The 24,718-nt window shown below is 34.2% G+C and overlaps 1 protein-coding gene across 2 annotated transcripts in view; it reads right to left on the reverse strand.

Moving 5' to 3' along the window:
* Window positions 1-1,195: 1,195 nt before the first annotated feature.
* DARS1 (aspartyl-tRNA synthetase 1) overlaps window positions 1,196-24,718 on the reverse strand; it is a 55,978-nt gene continuing 32,455 nt past the window's right edge. The window contains exons 5-16 of one of the 2 annotated variants that reach the window (XM_045868947.2): window positions 21,968-22,070; window positions 19,195-19,275; window positions 17,945-18,004; window positions 15,860-15,971; window positions 14,863-14,997; window positions 12,736-12,883; window positions 8,763-8,909; window positions 7,467-7,509; window positions 6,027-6,107; window positions 4,590-4,701; window positions 4,318-4,389; window positions 1,196-1,863 (exon numbers count right to left, since the gene is read on the reverse strand). In XM_045868947.2, coding sequence (XP_045724903.1) covers window positions 1,772-1,863; window positions 4,318-4,389; window positions 4,590-4,701; window positions 6,027-6,107; window positions 7,467-7,509; window positions 8,763-8,909; window positions 12,736-12,883; window positions 14,863-14,997; window positions 15,860-15,971; window positions 17,945-18,004; window positions 19,195-19,275; window positions 21,968-22,070 — 1,186 coding nt within the window. In that variant the 3' untranslated portion in view covers window positions 1,196-1,771. The remainder of the gene's footprint in view (window positions 1,864-4,317; window positions 4,390-4,589; window positions 4,702-6,026; window positions 6,108-7,466; window positions 7,510-8,762; window positions 8,910-12,735; window positions 12,884-14,862; window positions 14,998-15,859; window positions 15,972-17,944; window positions 18,005-19,194; window positions 19,276-21,967; window positions 22,071-24,718) is intronic. The other variant, XM_064586461.1, reaches the window with a different exon arrangement.

Genomic DNA, 24,718 nt, shown 5'->3' on the forward strand with positions numbered 1-24,718 from the left:
CACGTCTTTTCCCCTAAAAAATGAAAATAAAATATTTGAAAGCAAATATGACCATGTTAAGATTTGATAAAGCTGGGTGGCAAGTACAGGGATGACCTTTTTATCATGATCTAATCTGGTTGGCATGTTTGGAATACTTCATAATAAAAAAATTAGATAAAAAAGATCATTTATCAGGGGCACCTGGGTGGCTCAGTTGGTTAAGTGTCTGCCTTCAGCTCAGGTCATGATCCCAGAGTCCTGGGATGGAGTCCCACATTGGGCTCCCTGCTCGGCAGGGAGCCTGCTTCTCCTCCCTCTGCCCGCCCCCCCCCCCCCCGACCCACTTGTGCTCTCTGGCTCTGTCAAATAAATAAGTAAAATCTTAAAAAAATATCATATCATTCTAATACTTTACATTTAACAATTTACATTATTTTGAAAGAAGCTATGATTCTATGAATTTGAGAATAGCTTTAGGCTATTTTATTTAGGGCCTGGGAATTAATACACAAAAAGATAAGGTTAGTAGTCCATTTATTCTAGGTGTAGCTTAAATTTATTAAATAGTTTTAGAGTGCCTACTATACTCAAGATAGTCTGTAGGATATGAAGGAAAGATATAAAAATTTAGTCTCTACTTTCAGAGAAGCTTATAATCTAGGTGGTGAAATAAATTAACTTTCCCAAGTAACAGGCAGATGTTTATGGTCTGGGGTAATGTCCTACCTTTTGGACCTCCCTGTTTTTCTGTGTTATTTTTTCTTTTCCTGTAGGAAAACATCTGTTTTGTTTCTGCCCATTACATGTGGTTCACTGTAAAATTAGCAGTAGCTGCAACCATCTAGAGGGAAAGTGTTCCTAACTGTAATTGTTACACAAAAGTTTCTTTTTGGTAGGGAAAATGAGAGTGCATTTTAGTGACATTCACTAAATATTAGTACCAGTTAAAAATAAAAAAAAATTCTGTAGTATTTTTAACCTATGTGAAATAAACTACTAAGCAACCCAAGCTTTCAGCTTTAAGAATTCTATCCTCTTTACCCAATCTGAACTTATATCTTGATATGAATACATGTTATGAATATATCAGCTTTCATTTGTTTTTAGGTATTTACATAAACTAGTTGTGTACTTTTTCTTTTCCCAAATTATAAATGCCAAGAACCAGTTACAAAATCAGACTGCCATGAAGTTACACAAAGACAACTATGACTAGCTTTAAAATTTTATTGAAATTCAGGTTAGAATTTAACAATTTAATACAGCATTATATTGATTATTTTCTAATCAGTATTCTCACCTGCTTTACATGATTTCTGGGCACAACTTTAAAGAATTGATACTTTCTGCCTAATTTTCCATGATATGCCAATTATACATTCATTAAAATCTCAGATACTGCCCTAAAATTGTCCTTATTTCAATGTCAGAATTTAAAAAAATAAGCTCAAATATTGAAAATTTAAGACATTAATATCATAGCTACTATAATATAGAAAAGAAAAAAAACTTACACAATCTGAACTGTTTAAAATTGTTAACATTTATTGTACTAATGCAATATGAATTTTTAACATAACCAATTTTTCATTAAAATGTTCAACCATTTCCTACTGAAGCATGTCCAAAGTTATAAAAATCTTCTCTTTTAAAGTAACCTATAGTGAATTAATCCAAAGTAACTCTGGCATTTTAGAGAAGACATTTACTCCATTGAATATTTTAAGTAACTAAGGATAGCCTGATCAATAGCACGTTACTGGAAAGAATAAAGAAAGCATAGCTTTCTTTAAGGAGTGAGTCGTTTGGGATCACGGGGAAACATTGAGGTCTGACGAACATTGTGCAATCCCAAAAAAAGCATCGTCACTCGTTCCAACCCTGGGGAAAACAAAATAATCATTAATTCCTTTTCTGAAAACCTTTCAGGGTCTTACTCATTGAAACTACCAACACAGTATCACTGATCAAAAAAATACTTCTATTATTTTGAGTTTATTTAAAATGAATTGTTTTGGAACACCTGGGTGGCTTAATCAGTTAGTTGAGCATCTGATTCTTGATTTCTCTTCACGTCATGACCTCAGGGTTGTAGGATCCAGCCCTGTGTCAGGCTCTGCACTGTGCATGGAGCCTGCTTAGGATTCTCTCTCCCTCTCCCTTTGCACCCCCCCCACCCGCCCTTGTGCACCTATGCATATTCTCGCTACAAAATAAAATATAATAAAATGGACTGTTTTGGGTCTGACTCAGGAATAGAAAAAAAGAAATGATGCTGTATGTGGGAAGGACTAAATCAGATATCCTTAAGTTCTCTGGATTCTGTGAACTACAAAAATCTTGTAAATGTCCAAAACTTACAATTTAAATAAACACAGAAAAGCCATTTTATAAGTCTATATGTGGGGCGTCTGGGTGGCTCAGTAGGTTAAGTGTCTGACTTTTGATGTCAGCTCAGGTCGTGATCTCAGGGTGTGAGATCAAGCCCCACATTGGGCTCAGGCGCTGGGCATGGAGCCTGCTTAAGATTCTCTCTTTCCCTCTCTCCCTCCCCTCAAGCTCTCTCTTAAGAAAAACACACACACACACACACACATATGTGCCTACATGTTTGCCTATATGTTTTCAAATGGGACCAGAATCTTAATTATGTAGTCCAGGCCATCAATATAAGATAAGAGCCATAAATTTGTCCAAGGAAGTTTATTAATGGAAATACCAGAAATTTATTGTAATTCAATAGATATGAAACATGGTGGTTCTTAGTATAAAAGACTCTAGGATACATTACTGTAAATGTTCCAAGTGCAGAAAAGACTGATTTTGACATGTGACTTAAATATTGTATTACTGGCAAGAATTAAGACCAAGTATCACCTAAGAAACAGAGCAGAACTAGCAAATGAAACTTCATGTGTGCAATTTATCTATTTTACCCAAGTTGTGTAAGACATGTATTACAGAAAAAAGGCAAGGTCAAAGAATATTTTTATATAGTAATGACTTTTAATTTTAAAGGAATGTATTAACATCTAAAACAAATAAATATAAGAGCATTAACATTGTTATTGCTATTCCTTACCAAAAAAATCTGCAAATATTTGAACCTTGTATTACAGTAATCTAATACTAATCTTAAAATAAAAACACCATATCCTATCTTCCCTTCAATCATTAATTACCAAAAAATGAGTAGTATTTGATAACCATTCAAATGGTCTTCACAAGTACGATTAAAATTTACACTGTGTAACAAAAATTTTCAAAATATACAAAATGCACATTACTGAATATTTTAAGAGAAAATAGTTGTCACTCTCCCATTAAAAATTAAACTATATATCCAACATAGCACTGGTATCAATAACAAAAGGCTGGTATCAATCCATTGTCCATCAGTAAGAAGCTGGTTAACAAGATTATGGTGTACCCTTTCAATGGACTGATTCTATGTAGTATTAAAAATATCTTTTTAAAAGTGTATATTTTTGCATATGCAAAGATTATTTTTGCAAAGGTATAAAGAAAACTAGAAACAATAGTTTCCTAGAGGGAGGTGAATACACACTCTTCTATACCCTTTTAATTTGGTAAATTTTAAAGTATATTACCTATTCACCAACCCTCCCAAAACAAACAACAAAAATTTTAATAAAACTATAAATTCAGAATTCTTTTAAGAGTCTCTGATATGGACATCCAAAATTGAGCTAAACATTTATCCTTTTATTTATTTATTTTAAAAATATTTCTTTATTTTTTTAAGTAGTCTCTACACCCATTATGGGGCTCGAACTCACAAGCCTGAGATCAAGAGCTGCATGCTGCACTAATGAGCCAGCCAGGCACTCCTTACCCTTTTTAAATCAGAGTGGTATCTTACATATACTCTAGAAGTGGTCCTAAAAGTCAATGAAACGTTACATTACAACAAGAAATTTCGCAGCAATCTGAGCTAACTTGAGGGAGAGCTTTAATTTGGGCTAATCAGAATGAACTCATGGATGCAGAGAGAAAATAGGATACTCAGTTTATAAGATGTTTTGCTTCTAAACTCTTCAGAGAAAAAGATGGCTAGAAATGTATTACAATATTTTAGAATACACAAATTAGCTGTTCATTTTGTTCTCTTGAAATCAAATTTTTCATTTAGTCACAACTCAACTTAAAAATTTGTTATAATACTTAGCACGCATGGACTTATTTGTAAGCAACAACAATATACAAAATTTAGTTTTTGGAGTCCAGTGCTGAAGAAATTAGAACTGAATGAGCACTCTGCCAAATGAAATCTGGGTTGGAAATAATATCATCATAATATTAAAATAATATTACCAATGCCTCCGCCAGCATGAGGAGGGGCTCCAAAGCGGAAGGAATCAATGTATGCCTTAATTTTCTCCAAATCTAAAAAAAAAACAAAAACAAACTAAAAAACCAAACATAATGTATCATCTTACTTAGTAACTTAAAAAAAGGTACAAAAGCAATTATCGTTCAATAAAAATTAAAACAAATGATGATGTTTCTAAGAAGTCTTTAAAAGGTTTAAAATGTATTGCTTTCACAATATATATTACTCTCCCAAATATATTTAAGTTGTTTACCAATTCCATGATGTAAGGCTCGCTCTGTTAGCAGCTGAGGATCATGTATTCTTTGAGCTCCTGATAGTATTTCCTCTCCTCTCATGAACATATCATAAGAGTTGGACTGTTTCTTCAGGGAAAAGCAAACACAAGAAAAGACCACTCTTCAAGTTACTGTCATTCCATTTCCATTACTCACATGAGGAATAAAAAAAAAAACTCTTTTGCACGAAGAACAAGTCCATTTTTCCCTACAATTAATGATGCAATCTCCTCCAATGAACACAATTGCTTCTCTAAAACAAGGTTAAACTAGTGAGAGCTCATTAACAACTTCTTCCTTCCCTCTATCAGATTTTATGATCCCCTTCTCCTACACCTTCCAATAACAAATTAGAGTGCCATATCTAACTTTAAGAAGTAGTGCTGATTCTCATTTCACTTTATTTTTTATTTTTTTAAGATTTTATTTATTTGACAGAGAGATAGAGAGCGAGCACAAGTAGGCAGAGCGGCAGGCAGAGGGAGAGGGAGAAGCAGACTCCCCGCTGAGCAGGGGCTCGATCCCAGGACCCCGGGATTATGATCTGAGCTGAAGGCAGCCGTTTAACCGACTGAGCCACCCAGGAGCCCCTCTCATTTCACTTTATCATCTGAAATGTTTTTAGGTGTGATATGATTTGGGGTCATTCTTGGAACTTCAAATTATCAACAGGTGTTTAGTCTTTTTAATTAAAAAAAAATTTTTTTTATTTTAACAAAAGTAAATGGAACATCAATTTGCCATAGCTTCACCTATTCCCATATCAGGTTTTAAGTTATTTTCCCTGTCTTTGGACAAACCAATGGTTCTCAAAGTATGATTCCCGGATCTCAAAGTATGATTCCCGGTAGCCTCAGTATTACCCAGAACTCGTTAGAAATACAAATTATCAAGCTCTCCCAAGACCAGCTAATCAGGAAGTCTGGTGATGGGGCCCAGTCATCTATCTGTGTTTTAAAAAGCCCCCCAAGTGATTCTGACGCACACTGAAGTTTGGGAACCACTGCAATGGAAAAACAGTAAAAGGCCACAAAACACAAATTAGATGAACTCCCAGGACAAACTGTTGTTCTTAGTTCAAAGTCAATGATAATATGATGTGTTAAAGTCTGCAAGTCTAATGATACTATTTACTATTTAAATGGCATCTCTTCCTCATAAATCTTTAAAAAAATGACCCTTGAAAATGATTTTTAATGCAGGTTTTGGGACTAATTTTTTAGAATTCTCACATTTCATGGTATTATTTTGACTTAAGAATTGATAGAAACTAGTAGTAATACGTATAACAATGGCCCATTAAAATTGCAAATTACTAAGGAAAACCATTATTCCCATGGTACAATTTAACATAGTCACAATAAAGTTTTCCTTCTTCCCCAAAACAAATTACTTAAAATAAAATTACTTACAGGATTTCTTGGGTCAGGCATGGTATAGAAAGGTCTTACAGCCAATGGATATTTATCAAGAATATAAAAGTCTGTATCATACTATAAAAAGAATGATTAAAATTAATTTTTAAAAATTTTAACAAAAGTAAAAATAGGCTAACATTTTGATAATTAATTGTCCTTTTAAAAGTAAGTTTTGTTCTTCAAAATTACTATAATTACATTGTATATACAATAAGTATTCTGTTTCTTTCAATTAACATTTGTATCCTCTAGTATTTTGCCATCATGTTAAAAATTTCTCCAATACTTAAATTGTGGGAGCTACTGACTATTCTACCATAGTTCAAATATTCGTTTTCTTCTCTTTTTTTTTTTGGACTTGTAATCTCTTTCCAATTTCTTCCCCATTGAAAACTATGCTGTGATAAACTTCTTTGAATTTCATTCTTTTCTTTGCTAATCTAATTCATTTACTCTTTCAGATGCAATTTGTTAACTTCCTGTTAAATTATCCTAAATCTCTTTGAGTTTTACAACAAGTACATTAAATCTATAAATTACTTTAGGAAAAATTGACATCTTTTACAATATTCATCTTCAAAAAAACCTTGACTTTTTTCCCAATTTAAATTTTTGTGCAAACATCTAAAAGGAATTTGGTAGTTTTCTTCATATGAAAACTATAATTGAACTAAATAAGTAACATTAACATGAAATTATGACATTTTTGTTACAAAAAATAGTTACTACATGACTTAGATTTAATTAAAAAGAAACCAATCACATTTCAACTCTTTTGACATTAAACATTTTTGCTAAAATGCAAGCGTAGAGGGAATGTCAACAGAGCTGACAAACTGGAATCTGCTCTGCTGAAACAGCATTTTGAAGCTATAAACTCAACACAGCAGTTTCAGAAATAGGTTAGCTCCCCAGTCAATTTTGAGTGCAGCCAGCAGGAGGAGCTCAACGACTGTTTTCATTTATACATAATTCTCTTAATTTCTTGGAAGACCACACTAAGTTCAGCTTTTATCTTCTTTGGAGTTTTAGAAAATGAGATAGGAAAGCAGCTTTCACAAAAGAGGCCGAAAAGAAACTCATTCACCTTCAAGTCCCATGAGTCATCAGGGGTACTCAGGGAAGACCATTTCTAAAGAATTTCAAATCATCTTGAGATTGTTTCTAATCTAACAGTCTGATACAGATACCACTTTTAGAGGGACCTCAGTACAACTTAGTACAAAAATCAGATACTGAGCCAATCAAACTGAGCAAAGCTTATCTGAATATTTTTTATTTTTCCAAGAATTAAAAAAAAAAATTGTTCCTTGTGGTTTTTTATTTGTTCTGGGATCTTACCATTCTGGAAAACTGTTCCCCCTCAACTCTTCTTTAGTACCAGAATATGTTTCAGATTTAGAAAAAGAAATCCAGCATGCACAAGAGTCCTACCTTTTCCTTTACCAAACGACCCAAGAGTTTTTCATTTGGTGTACTGAAAAACAAAAACAAAAACCCCCATGAAATTAGGTGTTTGAAGATCAAATAGCAACTTAAAGAGTAAGGCCCCTCTTCTATTTGAGGTTCTCAAAGGATAAAAAATGTGGTCAAAATACATAGTTGTCTATCCTGCTCCTTTTTTTAAAAGGCAAGTACAATGACAACATTTAGTAGGTGCTGCTCAAAAATATTTAAATAAAACAATAAACAGATATAGCAATTCACAGATTCAGAAATAACATGGATGAAATAATTTCCTACAATTATATATAATTAAAGTTCACTATAGCAACATAGGCTATTCTTGCCATTAAGTGATTCTACTTCAAGATGCTCTCTCCTTTTGTTACTCTTTATCAAAGGTTTATAAAACAAAAATCGGTATTTCCAAGTCTTTAAAATGTAATTGTGTTTTTATAGCTAAGAGGCTGTTACTTTAGCTTCTATCCTAGGTAAGAACAACTGACAAAATACTCAAGAAAATATTGCTCAGCTTAAAATAATCATAGAATTTATAGTTTGCCTTAAAAATGTAATCTAGCAATGAAGGCGATGCTTAAAACCATAAATGTATATTTCTGTTAAACAAAAATAAAGGGTTTTGAGCAAAATATGCTTTAAAAAGCCCTAAAAAAGACAATAACCATTCCTTTCATTCCTATATCCATACGAATTATTGTGAGGGCTTAAATATTTTAACTTAAGAACTCTTGAGAAAAATGTACTAAGTACTGTAGACAGTAATTTCTTTATTAAACTACATAATTTATTCAAAATTATAAGTTATATGATCTGAATTTAGATAACATAATACTATATAACAAAGAACAGATATTTTTATAACTTTTGGAGATATTAATTTTATGCCCTAGTCCGGTGTGGGGATGGATTAAGACTGCTGTCTACCCTCTCTAATACCACTGATTTAGAAAGAGAGGTAACATATTAGATGATAAAAAGATCACGGGCCAAAGTCCCTATATATTCTTTAAAGTGTTACAAATATGGGGGTGTGGTAGGGTAAAAAATGGTGTTTATAAACAAAACTATCAAAGCTCAGGCAAACCACATTAAACATAATATTTTATTTCAGATCACACATTAAACAAACAGCATCATACTATATATATACCAAAGTTAATAAAATGGAGGTTTATGAGCTGGGTGGAAAAAATCATCATTCATTAATATATGCATTCTTTCATATCTTAAACCTAATTACTAAAGTTTAAAAAATCAGAGTCAAACCTCAGATCTTCTTCATCTCCCATTTCGATTCCAGCTTCCCTAAGCATAGCCAATGCTTCACAATACTCGAGTCTTAAAGTTGGCTCCAAAAATTTGAATGGCTCACACGGGAATTGTTTATTCACTGTCTGAATTTCAGTTTGAAACCTATTTGTACAAGATGGAGTTAAAAAAAAAAAAAAAATGTGTCGTGTTCTCCCCACAAGAGGTCACTGTGGCAATACATAACACATTTTTTAAGAAAGATTTTACTAATATAAGTGAAATAATGAGTAGATAGCTTTATTCTTCTACAACTTGATACTTTTTTTTTTTTTAAACAAAGAAACAACATTTTTAACATTTCACAGGAGTCACTGTATGTGCGATGAGGAAAGGGCAATCTGAGTAGGTTCAGGGGTAGTAGCAGCTCCGTGGTCAGCGAAGTGCCTTTTCCAGCTGAGCCACTCAGCCCCACCCCCACAGACCCTCCTAGCTGTCTGGGGAACCCATTCCCTAATGGCTGGCTGACATGAACCCAAGAGTCTACTCTACATACTATTAGTTCTATGTGTTCCACTGATAACAATTTTGAAATTCAGAGGTAACTCAAAAGGAAATGCTTTTATTTTATTTAATTAATTAATTTTTTTAGAGGGGGGAAGGGAGGGGCAGAGGGAAAGGGAGAAAGACAATCTTAAGCAGGCTCCATGCTCAGCACTGGGCCCGACGCAGGGCTCCATCTCACAACCCTGAGATCATGACCTGACCTAAAATCAAGAGTTGGACGCTTAACCAACTGAGCCACCCAGGAGCCCCTAAAAGGAAATGCTTTTAGAGAAAGTTGTTTTGTGTAAAATCAGCCTCAATACAAAAATTGGAGACTTGCAGGCTCTTTTTTTAAATTTTATTATGTTATGTTAATTACCATACGTTACATCATTAGTTTTTGATGTAGTGTTCCATGATTCATTGTTTGTGTATAACACCCAGTGCTCCATTCAGTCCATGCCCTCTTTAATACCCATCACCAGGCTAACCCAACCCCCCACCCCCCTCCCCTCTAGAACCCTCAGTTTGTTTCTCAGAGTCCATAGTATCTCATGGTTCATCTCCCCCTCCGATTCCCCCCCCCTTCATTTTTCCCTTCCTGCTATCTTCTTCTTTTTTTAACATATAATGTATTATTTGTTTCAGAGGTGCAGGACTGTGATTCAACAGTCTTACACAATTCACAGCGCTCACCATAGCACATACCCTCCCCAGTGTCTATCACCCAGCCACTCCATCCCTCCCACCTCCCACCACTCCAGCAACCCTCAGTTTGTTTCCTGAGATTAAGAATTCCTCATATCAGTGAGATCGTATGATACATGTCTTTCTCTGATTGACTTACTTCGCTCAGCATAATACCCTCCAGTTCCATCCACATCACTGCAAATGGCAAGATGTGTATGTGTGTGTGTGTGTGTGTGCTTATCCATTCATCTGTCGATGGACATCTTGGTTCTTTCCATAGTTTGGCTATTGTGGACATTGCTGCTATAAACATCAGGGTGCACGTACCCCTTTGGATCCCTACATTTGTATCTTTGGGGTAAATACCCAGTAGTGCAACTATAGTAGTAGAAACAGCTAAGAAAAAATATCTGGTAGGTACTGAGTACCTAACTATGTCACATAAAATCATTCTTTGAATCAGTGTATGCACCAAGAAAAAGTGTTACCAAGAAATTATTTACATTAAAGATGAAATTTAAATATTCAAAATATTTAACACCTTTCTTAGTCTCCTCTTGTTTTGTCACCACAGTGGCATTAAAGGATTAAAAACTTTATACCTCGTATCAGCTAACACTATTAGTAACGTAAAATACCCATTTTATGAGGCATTAGAAAGAACTGACTTTTTAATCCTTTAACAACACTTGTTATCCTCAAGGTAGACTAAATTAATGAATATTTGTCTTATCTTCCCCCATTCCCATTATACGGTAAGTCTGTGAGTGCAATTTCCCATTTTAATAACCACTATAGTACAGTGTCTAGCCTTTAAACAGGGGGCACAAATGTTTACTGTATTGAATTGTGGAAGATCATATTTTAGTAAGATTTAAAAAGTATATTTTTGCCACTTATGGATGAAATGATAGCTGGGATTTGCTTCAAAATAACAGGGGATGGGAGAAATGGGTAAACAAAACTGGCCATGGGTTAACAATGGCTGAAATTGGGTGATGAGTACATGGGGGTTCATTAGGCTAGTCTCTATTTTGTATTTGTCTTGAAATTTTACATAATTGATAGAATTGAAAAAGCATGTTTATATTCCATGAAAACACTAGAAATTAAAACATTATCATTTCCTGATTAGTCTTAAAGACTTTCACGGGAGCAATAAAGCTTAGCCATTGATTTATTCAAATCTTGATGTAAGAAGGGTTAAGAAGATCCCAATAATTGATTTCTAAATTCTTTCTTTGCTTTGGATATTAACCCAATCATGTCTATCAATATTTTAAAATACATTTGCCTATTATTCTTCTATGAGAGATAAGTACTAAGGATAAACATGAGAGGTATATGACACTAGCCAGGTAACGCAACTTACAACTGACAGAGAAACTTAGAATTCCTAAATGCCTTACGGAATATAAAAATAAGGCTTTTATTTCTAGGTTGCCACCTTAAATCTACTTGAAAAAGTCCAGTGATGATGGTGTCTGAATCTCTAATTTGTAAACAGAGATTTGATTAATCCCAAGGGCCCGATTAATGCTCGATCTATTATTACAAAAACTGAAGTGGAAATTTCATATCCCAATATTAGAGAAGATATCAATACCCAAAATAAATGGGCTTCAGAAACCTTCTTGAATTATAAATGTGGGGGGAAAAAAAAAAAGAGAGAAAAGCTCTGTTCCTTCACTGTAGTTTCAAAGGGTATTTTATTTTATAAGGAAACATCAGTTGTTCCATAGACTACCTGAACAAAAGTTGCTTAAAATAAATGGCATTGAAAATTTCAGGGTACAAAGGTTTAAAAAAAAAAAGGCCGTCTACAATGAGCTAGTCATCAACATACCAATGCAATGCAGAGAATGCCTGGAAAATATCGGTACTTATGCTACAAGATTTTTGTAAGATCAATGATTAATTTCTGCATCCTTGAAATTACTCATTAGACTTGCAATGGAGTAAATAAGATTCATAGTATTTTTGAACTCTTTTTAAGTATCAATGAAGCATATCCAAATACATCAACAATTAACAGTTAAATCAGTGATCTTTAAATAAAAATTTCAAATACAGCCCTTTGTCAATTATCAAAGTGCTAGATAAGTCTACAATAGCCTACTTAATATTTAGTACTGTCTCAAGTATGGAGAAAGTAAAAAAAGACTCTCTTGTTCCTACTTAACTTGTTTTCCATTTTCTTTTCCTATTTTCTCTGTGTTAAACATCATCACAAGTAAACAACTTTCAATGACCTTTAAGGAAGAAACTATTTGCCAGTTTAGAGGGTGTACCTAATGTGAACATTTTACATAATTCAATTCTCTGCACATCCTGAACATGTCTAACAATTTTCTGTAAGATTCTTATCACCACATTATTACCACTACCAGTTTAATAATAAACTGCTATGAAAGTAACATAGGCGCTGTTTCTTTCAGACATTCAGGATATTTAATATAAAGGAAAAAAAAAATATATAGTTAGACTGGTTCACAATCTGGTAAACTTCCCCACCAAAATAAGGTTAACTAGCTGATCCAACGGACTTGGATCCAGAAGTACTATTCTGACTGTTCATTTTTTCACTAATTAACTATTGATCATCTATGTGGCAAGTCCTCTCCCCACCATATATATATGTATATTCAGTATAAACTTAGTTTACATGTTTCAGTTCAAGAATTACTTTATTTTGGAGAACCCATACTGGTTAGACATTAAGTCCATCTAAGGGATATACAATATTTGTTTTTACCTTTTTTGGAGTCCTTTGAATATTTGTACTAAGGTGTCAGCAATTTCTTCCACAACTTCATGGTAATGGTAATTAAAAGCCATTTCAATGTCCAAACCAACAAATTCAGTTAGATGTCTGTGGGTATTTGAGTCTTCAGCTCTGAATACTGTAACATTATTAAAAGAAATAAATAGTAAATGGTGCTTTAAAGTTTTGCAAAAATTGTGATTTAAATACAAAATTTTATTTACTAGTACTCAAATGGTATTATTTTCATTTATCATTATGGGGTTCTGGAAAGACTTTGGATAAGCCATATACTTCAGCATTCTCTTGGACAGCAAGTTCATTACCAACTCCTACAGTCATGTAGTAAAAGCTCTAACAAATGTAAATTAATAAATGAGGCTTCGGAGAATCCTAAGGGAATGCAAGGTCCTGAAGTGCCTTCTCAATGATTAAAAATAGTGAGTTCTTCTCAATTTTATTAAAACTTGACTCCAGCTAAATGAAATCTGTACCAGTGAAGTAACTTTATATATATTCCAGCCATTACCTCTGTCCAGCTCTTACTGTCCTAACTGTACTTTCTTCCTTTTCCAGTCTTCCTGACTCTAGCTCTGCTCCATCTTTCACATCACTTTAAGACTAAAATTCCTACAACACATCCTTGCTCAGTAATTAACTACTGATCATCATGGTTCCCAAATAGCACTGTAATAGAATATAAAATGACAAAAAATCTAAAACCTTTATGCTTTCATATTTAATCTTACCCTATATTTTCCATTTATTCTTAACGCTAAGTAGCCTTATTTTTATTTTCTCCCATGCTCTTTACTCATTCTGCTTCTGCTGACTAGAATGCCATTTCTGAAGTCTGTATCTCCTACTCTGTTCTTAAAGCCCACTTCAGTTTGCATTTTCCTTTATGGTAACTATAGCAAATTCCATCTTCTCCCTCTTTTTACACTATCTATACCCCATAATTAACACCAATCTTGCTGTGAAAACCAGTTGATTATTCCCTGCAACTGCTATATGTATGCATGTCTTTTTCTGTCTTGGGAGAAGGAACAATGTTTATTCCCTTGTCACTCAAAACATGGTTTACTAATTAGCAGCATCAGCAGTACCTGGGAGCTTGTGAGAACTGCAGAATCTCAAGCCTCCCTCCAGACCTACTGGTTGGAATCTGCATTTTAACAAGATCCTCAAGTAATTCATGCACACATGAACATCTGAGAAGTGCTGGTTGATTTTTCTTTTATGTACATGTTACCTAGCACAATGCTATATATGTAGCAGGCATTCAACAAATTAGTAAATTCAGAGAATTAACACAATTAATGCTCTTGCCAGTTTCTCTAACAGCAGGCATTTAATTTTTATTTAGCTATCAAAAAACTTACATATATAAAATAACTTGTAAGTTTTACAGAATGAAGCAAAGCTGGTTTTTGCTTATAATTGGTTTCATTAAAGAATCTACCACATGATTATGCGTCCATGCTTAACTTTTAATTTCTAATGGACTTTAGCATATTCTCAATAGTAAGAACAGTACAAATAGTAATAGTAAAACAGAACAGCTTTGAAATAAATTGGTAGCAAAGTACCCAGAGGTACATTTGTAAACTTACAAGAGTAGTAAGGGGCTATCAAGGACAACAAAATACATTATTTGGAAGACTGCAACTACTTGTTCTTTCGTGTTCATGGAGAGTTGAAAGGCGAGTCCAAACAGGAGCTAATTCTGTTCTAATTACACTGAAATAATAATAAATAATATACTCAAGGTGTATTTCAGAGGGTATATATTTTCAAGGCATTCATTTTTAAAATAAGATATTCCCAAGGCAAACATTTTCTTCAGCAATCTTCTGTAGGAATATAAAATGCTTATGAATCTATTCACATAAATGATGTTCAGCTACTTAAAGAATTATTGAGCATACAATTTTTTTTTTTAGGAAATGTCTACCCAGGCACATTATCATTTTTACCTAAAAGTCTAGTGTTTATATAGCCAACATATAAAAGGATTTAAGCTTCCAAAATGTCTGTATGCAAAATGTGTTCCTAAAACCTTAACTATGGTACAATTAATAAATTTTGAGAAAACTATAACCACCAAAACCTTACCTGGTCCAATACAGAAAACCTTCTCAAAATCAGCACAAATACACATTTGCTTGTACAGCTGTGGGGACTGGGCCAGGTATGCATTATTTTTAAAATATGACACAGTAAATACATTGGCTCCTCCTTCACTGGCAGCTGAAATGTAAACATTTATGTTATTATAACCAACTGCAAGCTTATCAATGCAAATTTCTAATAAAAACAGTTTATGCTTTTAAGTATTTCACTTAAAAAAATAAAAAATTTCAGAGAAACTATATATGACTTATACCTGATTCTAAACCATTTATAATTTAGGAGAGATTTACTTCTTTGGCTATATCTTCACTTTATCAGATATATACACTTCCTTTCTGCATCAATTTCAAATCTATTAAAACTACTTTGGAGTTGTAAATATTTTTTTCAAAAAGGAAAAGATATTCTTACTGATTTTTCTAAGTATCAAGAAAGCAATGTTCAATTCTTGATTTATAAATAAATGCCACTTGTAACACATTTTTTAGTGTTATTTAAGCAACTCTAAAAAGGGTAAAATGATTAAAATAAGATTCTCATATGAGAATGAGAATTAATGAGATTTTCCCACTTGCAGTATTTAGTAATATTACAATGCAGTTTATACAAAACAAAATTGCAATACCAATTTAGAAAGAAACTTACATAATGAAAGTAGTTTCTGGTGCAACTTACATAATATCAATCTTGCTTCATCTGTTACTGCCTCATTTTATAATCACTATACATAATGACTCTTGAAACAAGAAGATGCTATATTATTGATGTCAGTGATATGTGACTGCTGATATGTGTATATATATATATATATATATATACACATACATATATATATATGGCATAGTCTTCAAAATAAAAAGTCTCATGGATAAACCTTAAGGGACAGTTGGGATTCTCAATTTAAAAAAAAACAAAACTAAGCAACTTGGGAGAAAGCGAATTTATTTTTAAAAACTAAGAGAAATGTCTTAAAGCATACCTGAGATAATTTTAGGAGTTTGGATCTCCATAAAACCCTTGTGAATTAAAGTTTCTCGGAAAAGATGGCAGATGCCAGACTGGAGACGGAAGACTGCCTGACTAGTTGATGTCTAAAAGACAATAATAAAATCTAATGAAATCAATTTGACACATTAACTGAGATGGAGTATTTTCTAATCTGCCACCTGCCTAGAAGGTTCGCAGAGAAAACAATTCATTATATGAGAGAAAAGTTAGGTTATATGACAATTAGTATAAGGATATATCTTGGAATTTCTTCCTATTATAGGAGAATGGCAATTTTGCTCTTTAAAATCTCCAACATCTCCAACTTGACTTTGCTGAGAGTCTATAAAAGATTAGAGAGTAGTTTAGACATAAACTAAGATGCTTAAAAGATTTCAAGTACCAACAATGCTTCCCAAAATGTAAAGTCAAAGTAGAGCTTAAAAACGTGAATGCCGGGTGCCTGGGTGGCTCAGTTGGTTAAGCGACTGCCTTCGGCTCAGGTCATGATCCTGGAGTACCGGGATCGAGTCCTGCATCGGGCTCCCTGCTCGGCAGGGAGTCTGCTTCTCCCTCTGACCCTCCCCCCTCTCATGTGCTCTCTCTCTCCTCTCATCCTCTCTCTCAAATAAATAAATAAAATCTTAAAAAAAAAAAAATGTGAATGCCTAGGGGCGCCTGGGTGGCTCAGTCCGGACATTAAGTGTCAGACTCTTGATTTCCACTCCCATCATGATCTCAGGGTCATGAGATCAAGCATCAGGCTCCGAGCTCAGCACTCAGCGGGGAGTCTGCTTAAGATTCTCTCTCTCTCCCTCTCCCCTTTGCCCCCTACCCCACTTGTGTGTATGTGTGTGTGTGCGCGCACGCGTGCGTGTGTGCACTCTCTCTTTCTCTCTCAAATAAATCTTAAAAAAAAAATGTGAACGCTTATAAGGGCCAGACAAATAACATAAATGGAATAAATGAATGATACTTCCTGGGTGGTGCAGGGCATAGCAGAGGACATAATGCCTCATCTAGAGTGCTAGCTAATGTTGCCATGCCACAGTATTGCCAGATTCACCTCCAACTTTTTAAGAAAAGCCATCTAGATTTAATGTGTAAATCCTCACTTTTCAACGGTAGCAATGAATTAAAAAAAAAAAAAAAAAAAAAAAGATGCCAAAGAAAAATACTTTGGGGCCAAATTCTACAGGCACAACCAATAATTTCTGTGAATAAATAGCATGGAAAAAAAGAGTATGATGTCTACCTACTGTGGCCAAAATTATGAAACATCTGAGGTTTCTAGGCAGTATCAAGAGGACTACTGATTATTTTTATAGCCTTTTCTATAGACTACAAATTAAAATGGAAAAGGAAAAGGGACAAAAAAGCAAATAATCAGGGGAGACATACGAGTGTATAATAAAGGTAGACCCATATGACTGCAGAAAAGTTGTAAAGAACTCTTAAGGTGACAAAGGATTTAAGCTTTAGGTAGAATATTTAAGGAGGAAGATGTGGTCAAAACATTAAGAAAGAAAGATGACATTGGTTTTACTACAATGGTGAAACCACTGAACTCTTTCACTTGCAACCAAACCAGAAAGGGAAATAGAAGACCTATGAGATTACTAAATAAACCACCAGGGCCAACTACTTCTTTATTATTAATTCTGTGCTCAGATCAAATTCAAAGGATTGAGGCATTAATTACTAATCTCCACCTGGTCCACATTCTAGAATGTCATACAATTTCTTTCACAATTTTGTAGTGATATTAATGGTTATGTTTTTACTTATTAACTTGTCCAAAACAGGTATCACCTGGCAGCAAGCCCATTTATTGGCTTCATGTTCCTTTGTCATTTTAAAACAAAGCAAGTCAATACCCTGTGAATTATTACTTGACCGTCCTTGTTGCCTGCAATTATATTTAGGGGAAGGGTCAGTCAGAAAGGTAAATTATTTCTTGTATTGTTGTACGTACAGGCAAATGCCAATTAGTTCTATAAGTCTGAGACAGGTGTGGTATCCCTGCCCACCTTGATTTCGGCACAGTCACGTCACTTAATAAATAAATGAGGCATACCCTAAGATCAATGACTCTGTTGTCTAATCTTGTATCCTGGTTAACAGTTGCTCTTCCTTCCTAAAAAAAGATGAAAAAACAGATTTTACTAATTTTTTTAAGAACACAAAAACACTTTTAAGAAGCCATGTTTACTTCTAAGTGAGGACAGGTGTGCTTATGTGTGTTACTATTACACCCCCAAATCAGGGATCCAAGAAACAAGAAGCAGGGCCAGAGAGAAGCTATTGTTAAAAGAGAGATGGAAAGAAGAGAAATGCAAATGAACAGAGGTTAATGCTTTCTTTCCATCTCCCACCCCACCAAAGCCTGGCCTCATTACTGGGACATGAGAAGAATTAATCACTTGCACCTGCATTGATTCCTGGATTTTACCTGCTAAAGACTAAAGGACTAGATAAAAGCTGACAGAGTAGTGGTTCTCAAAGTATGTTCCAGGCACCACTGAAGGTCCCGAAGACACTTTCAGGGAGTCCATGAAGTCAAACCTATTTTTCACAGTGACAAATTTTCACTCTGTACTGAGTTTTCCCAAGGCTTCATGATGTGTGCTACCACAACAGAATGAATGCAGAGGCAGGTATGAGAATCTAATTGTTGTCCATTAAGGCAGACATTACAAAGATTTGTAGATATGTAAGACAATGTCACTCTTGACACTAAATTATTTTTTGTTTTTGGAAATATTTTTCAAGGGGCGCCTGGGTGGCTCAGTCATTAAGTGTCTGCCTTCGGCTCAGGTCATGATCCCAGGGTCCTGGGATTGAGCCCCGCATCGAGCTCCCTGCTTGGCAGGAAGCCGGCTTCTCCCTCTCCCACAACCCCACTTGTATTCCCTCTCTCGCTGTGTCTCTCTCTGTCAAATAAATAAATAAAATCTTAAAAAAAAAAAGAAAACAGTTTTCAAAAATGTTACTTTTATCATTCATATAGGATTAATATATATAAACACATAATATACCTATATTACTGTTACTTTTATTAATACATACTAAGAATTTCCTATTCTGATTTCTAATATTATAAATATTTATAAAGATATACAAAAACAAAAGTTTATGGGGGAAATTATTTTTAAGAGTGTAAAGGGATCCTGGGACCAAAAAGTTGGAGAACTGTTAATGTGAGAGTAAATTTAGATAAAAAATGAAGCTCAAATCACTTCACAGGTACCTAGGACATCATGTTTTCAATGTTCTATAAATTAAACATACAGAGGAAGCAAAATATTTCAAAAATGTAATTTTAACCTCTTCTCCTTCCACCTCAGGCCGGATAGCATCATCCAGCTGCAGGGGCAGACGGGGTTCAGCCAAACTGATCACATAAATCTGAAAGTGAGAGATTACCAAAAATATCATGAAGCACACAAAACCTGTTATCTTTTACTTAAAAAAAATCTACAGTTGACATAAATATGAAGCTATGTTTGCATATATCTTAACTGAAACTACTTGCTAAAATCAAAGATGTACATGTTTTTTCACTTATAAAATGGGAATCATAGTATTTCTTGCCTATTTCCCTAGGTTGTTGGAAGTCAAATGAGAGAACATATATACAAATACTTTGTAAACTCTAATGTGCATACCAGTGTGACAAATAAGTACTAACTGGGGTCAAGGGGTCTGAGCTTACGGCCTTGCTTTGTCACATAAAAGCTGTTGTTAGGCACATCATTTAACCTCAGAGCTTCAATATTCTACTCTGTAAAATAAGGTCTGAAGTAAGAATCAAATGGAGTAATGAATATGAAAACACTTTGCTCTTTTGAAAGGGCCATTAAACAAATGTGTTATCATCACTGTTCACAGCATTTGGCCATTTCTACTGCTAGGACCAAAGTCACCCCAACTCTGCTGTCCATCAACTCCCTTTTCTCATTCTTTTTCTAAATATCCCTTCCTTGCCATCTTTCATCAAACATGTTATATCTCATTTCCTGCTACTCTTCTGGTTTGGAGCTGCCATAGAAGGTACTCTTCTATGGTGTTAAAATTCCTTTTTATTTGTTGAATTCACTCACATTAATTGCACATTTTAGTGCTAAAATGCAGTTAGGTCATAAAAAATGAGCTAGGGTTTTTGGCTACTCTTAAAACATGTTACCCTATTAGTTACTCCCAACTATGCCTGAAAAACCTGTTAAAGCACGAAAGGGAAACAGACCTTATTTAGTTAATTCAGGAAAGGAAATTACATTCTTCCAGTTGGTAGATCATATTTAGCGTTCAGTTCAGACTCTTTAAGAAAAAGTGTCAGAAGGATACTCCAGTCCTTCTGATAGGAAAATAGAATTGTCACCACCTTCTATGCTCAAGTATAGTGTTTCCCTTCGATGAGTTAATAGAAACTTGATTTCCAATGCAAAGTTGTAGAATGGAACAGCTCCCTCTTCTATTTTTATAACTAGTAGAAATTCACTTCATTAGGTTGTGAGCATCCTCAACTTCACACAGTACTGGCTCAAAGTATGTACTCAGTAACTGCTGGCTGAATAAATAAATAACTGATAAGAGTCAGTGCTTACTATAAGACCCTTTTTAAGATATAACACTTTATACTTTGTGAGATAGTTCATAATTATTTCCATTAAGGCAAAATTTGTAAGCTCTTTAGGCTTTATATTTATCATTTATATTTATTAGGGTTGTATTGAATGCTAGATAATTAGAATATTTTAGAATACATTTGCTCTACTCACTAAAATTTTATTTATTGAAGTATTGAAAAAGATATGTTACTTGGAAGATGGGGGTTGTTTTACTTGGTCAGCATACGCTTAGGTTGGTCTGCCTTTATAGGTTACACACTTCTTGGTGTGGTGGGTTTGAAATGAAACTCACACAAAGAAAAAAAAGTAATCTGGCAAGTTAGGTCAGTAAAAAACACAAGATTTTCTAAGTCTTGAGGAGTTCCCATGATGAGTCCAGTTAAATACGACCTTACTCTCAAATGAGTGGTATGAGTCCATCTTTCTGCAATCTGTCAATCTGCCTGACCGCTCTATCTTATATATGCTCACACACAAGCAAATACACATACAGGGTAAGAGCAGGAAGTGGCTACTTTAAGAGAAATTTAATGATGCATATGGTAGATACAAACTAGGCCTGGACCTGAGAACTGCAGGTTCAAAACTGCAGGGTTATTTCAAAAGTACTAAATATGTGTGAGTTCACTTATAGTATTTTAAAAGTCAATGATAACGAGCACTTATAGTTTTTATTTCTGAGGAGGAAATAGACGTGGGAAAAATCTTTTATGAAAGGAAGTTATTGCTGGAATGTAAGACCAACACAGTTTTGTCTCTTTTGATTTCTCTGTAAAGTATCAGTAATATAATGACTATCAGGAAATATAATCATTAAAAATTAGTATAATTAATCAACCTTTAGAGGTATACTGTCATAAGAAAGTTCATAGCAAAATACATTCATAATAGCAAACAAAGCTTTTTAGATGTGTTTTCTATTTTTCCCTATGTGACTATGGTATATTGTTTGTTTGCAAAAAATGGCTCTAATAATTCCTCAGCCTCCTATATACATGTCTTTTTTCAATGATGTTCCCTCTTCCCATCAAGAGGTGGAATCTCTTTCTCCATCCCTTAAATCTAATTAAGTTATTTCATGTGACTTGCTTTGACCAATGATATATTTAGCAAACGTGACACAAGGAGAAGCTTGAAAAGTGCTTGCACACTAGGGCTTCCCTCTCTTGCTGCTGGGAACCCTTCTGGTACCATGTCAGCAAGCCTGGGCTAGCCCGCTGGACGAACAGAGGCCACAGGGAGAAATGTCCCAGAAATATCAGTAGGCCCCATACACAGAATCATGAGCAAATAAATGTTTTAAGTATTGGGGTGGTTTGTTATAGGACAAAAGCTAATTGATTCGGTAATCGATTTATAAATCTCAATATTTTATATCAACTCTAAGAACATATAGATTTGATATGAATGGTTATGAGAACCACTCAAATCTATTTCTGTACCCAAATTTATATTTTGAAAAAAGTTACCTTTTGAACATGTAACTCTACGTCTTGCTGTGTACAGCTTCCAATTTTCTGATTCACTTTTCTCACTACACCTTCTACATCTACGATGCTCTCTTTGTTAATGCTGTCAAAAGAAAAAATTCCCAACTTTAATCATCTCATCAGAGATGTCAGAATTCATTTGGTGTTTCAACAGTAAAGCCGAAATATTAAACTCTTTTTTAATACAGTAAGCCACCTGAGATAGAGCCAGTCTATTTAACCTACTTACAATAAGCTATTACATAGCACACCTAGTGAGATTTCTTGAAGAGATGATTTTCTAGATGCCATAATTTAGTTACCATTCATAAAATAATCTGAACATAAATGGCAACAGGACCAGCACTGAATTGTGAAGAGTAGAAAAAAGTCTTTCAATTATTTATTAAAGAACATTTCCCTTCCTATAGTTGAAATTTACAAAGATCAGCATTTCCTCCTATAAGGAGAAGCATGGGCTTCAATAAATGCAATTACTGGTATGTAATGGAATTAAATAATAGAAGAAGGTCAACTGAAAAGATTTCAAGTAATAAAAGGATATTAGTTGCTGCAATTAAGCTCTCCACACCTATAGTTTCTGAGTACACACTGTCAGTGAATTTATGGCAGACAGCCTACAGGATTGTGCAATCCCATTTAAGAATGTCTACATGAAGCTCAATATACACTAAATGGGTCACCTAGGCAGTTGAATTTTATAACAAACTTGAATTTTGAACATAAGACACTCATATTCTGAAATATAAAATTTATTAAGTAGCTTATTAAGCTCACCAATTGATTATTTTTTGATTTCTAGGACATAACCAAGGGAGAAAGGGTATAATCCAAAATGGTGGTTCCCATACAAAATGTACCAGTTTTATGTATATTATTATACTGACAGAATATATCATAATATATTTGTGGAAAAGGATAAATATTTAACTTTCAGTTTTGGAGAGTGATGTCAGCATCATGGCAGCTCAACTGGCCAAAATTATCAATGTAAAACTACCAATTAAAACTCTCAGGTGATAATTGGAACTGCAGAAGTGAGGTGAAAAGAGAAGAAGGAAGAAAAATGCAAAAGTGGTAACTGGGAGACAGTGGAGTTTCTGACACAGCTGGCATAATAGAAAGGGCAAACATGCATCAAGAAAATCTGTTCCGGACTCCCTGTTTATCTGCTATGTCATAAGCCCCCATTAACTTTTATATTGACCTTTCATGGCTAAAGTCCCAACCCAGAATCCTACAAAATGAATGACAAGAATCTAAAAAAAAAACAAAAGAAAAAAAAAAAGAGGAAAGAAAAAGAAGATTTAACTTTCACAGGAAAAGTTCTATTTATTCTGATGAGGAACTGGATCCTTAGTAGTTGCGGTGCCATTTGACAAGATTTCAAAAATCCAACAATGCTTATTTTACCCAAGAGAACACCACAATCCATTTCGATGAACATTTGCTCAGGGTTGGAAAAGGATCAAAATGAGGGTAAGAGGTGAAAAGTGGTGAAGAAAGGAAGAAAAATTTTCATTTCACTTTACTACACTGTCTAAAGCTCTATATGTCTGGTATCAACTTTAAAAGAAACCCAAAAATATGCTTATTTCTTACATTCATAAGTCTCCTGCACTAGAGCCATTATCTAATATCTAGCTAAAACTTCATAGCCTCAGATAATGTACTAATGAGTAATGCCTTATTCTTCAATGTTGCCAAAAATTTTTTTTAAGGTCTTAGCTTATCTCTATGGTGCACTGAATTCTTACTCTCAAGTCTTTGCTCCCGTATTGTAGTAGTATTCATCCACACTTTTGCCATAGATTCAAGGTAGACAGAAGGTAACTTTTTGCCTCTTGGCTTTGGCCATATGACTTGCTTTATCAATGACATATCAGTGGATGTGATGCCAGTAAAGGCTTGAAATGTGCTTGTGCAGCTGAACTTGCCCTTCAGCATTTCTGCTTTTCTCCATAAGATGATGTCTCAAGTAGCTGTTGGTCCAAGGAAGCTGAGAAACACAAGGAGCAGACCAGGACACAAACCACAGCTTCAAAACAAGCCTAGATGAGCTGAATTCTAGCTGACCCACAGATGTATGAGCAAGAAATCAAGGTTTATTGTTGTATGCTGCTGAATTTTTACTATTGGTAAAGTATACAATACATACAACTTACCATTTTAACCACTGTTAGATGTGTAATTCAGTGGCATTCACAATTTTGTGCAACCACCACCACTATCCATTTCTAGAACTTTTTCATTATGCCAGAAACTCTGAACTCATTAAACAATTAACTCTGCACTCATTCCAACTTCCTCCCACCCCCACCTCAGCTCCTGGTAACCTCTATTCTACTTTCTGTCTCTATGAACTTAATTACTCTAGGTACCTCAAGTATGTGGAACTGTAATATTTGTCCTTTTGTGTTTGACTTATCTCACCTGGCATAAAGTTTTCAAGGTTCATCTATATTATAGCTTGTATCAAAACTTCATTCCTTTTTAAGGCTGAATAATATTTCATTATATGTACATAATACATTTTGTTTATACATTCATCTGTTGATGGACATTTGGGTTGTTTTAGGTTATTGTGAAAAATGCTGCTTTGAACAATAGCATAACAAATATCTGTTTGAGTTCCCACTTTCAATTCTTTTGGGTATCTATCTAGAAGTGGAATTGTTGGATCATATGATAATTTTATGTTTAACTTTTTGAGGAACTGCCATATTGTTT

Source organism: Mirounga angustirostris, unplaced genomic scaffold, assembly GCF_029215605.1.
Source record: "Mirounga angustirostris isolate CCGP_5_RB_7025 unplaced genomic scaffold, mMirAng1.0.hap1 SCAF_3, whole genome shotgun sequence".
Taxonomy (NCBI): Eukaryota; Metazoa; Chordata; class Mammalia; order Carnivora; family Phocidae; genus Mirounga; species Mirounga angustirostris.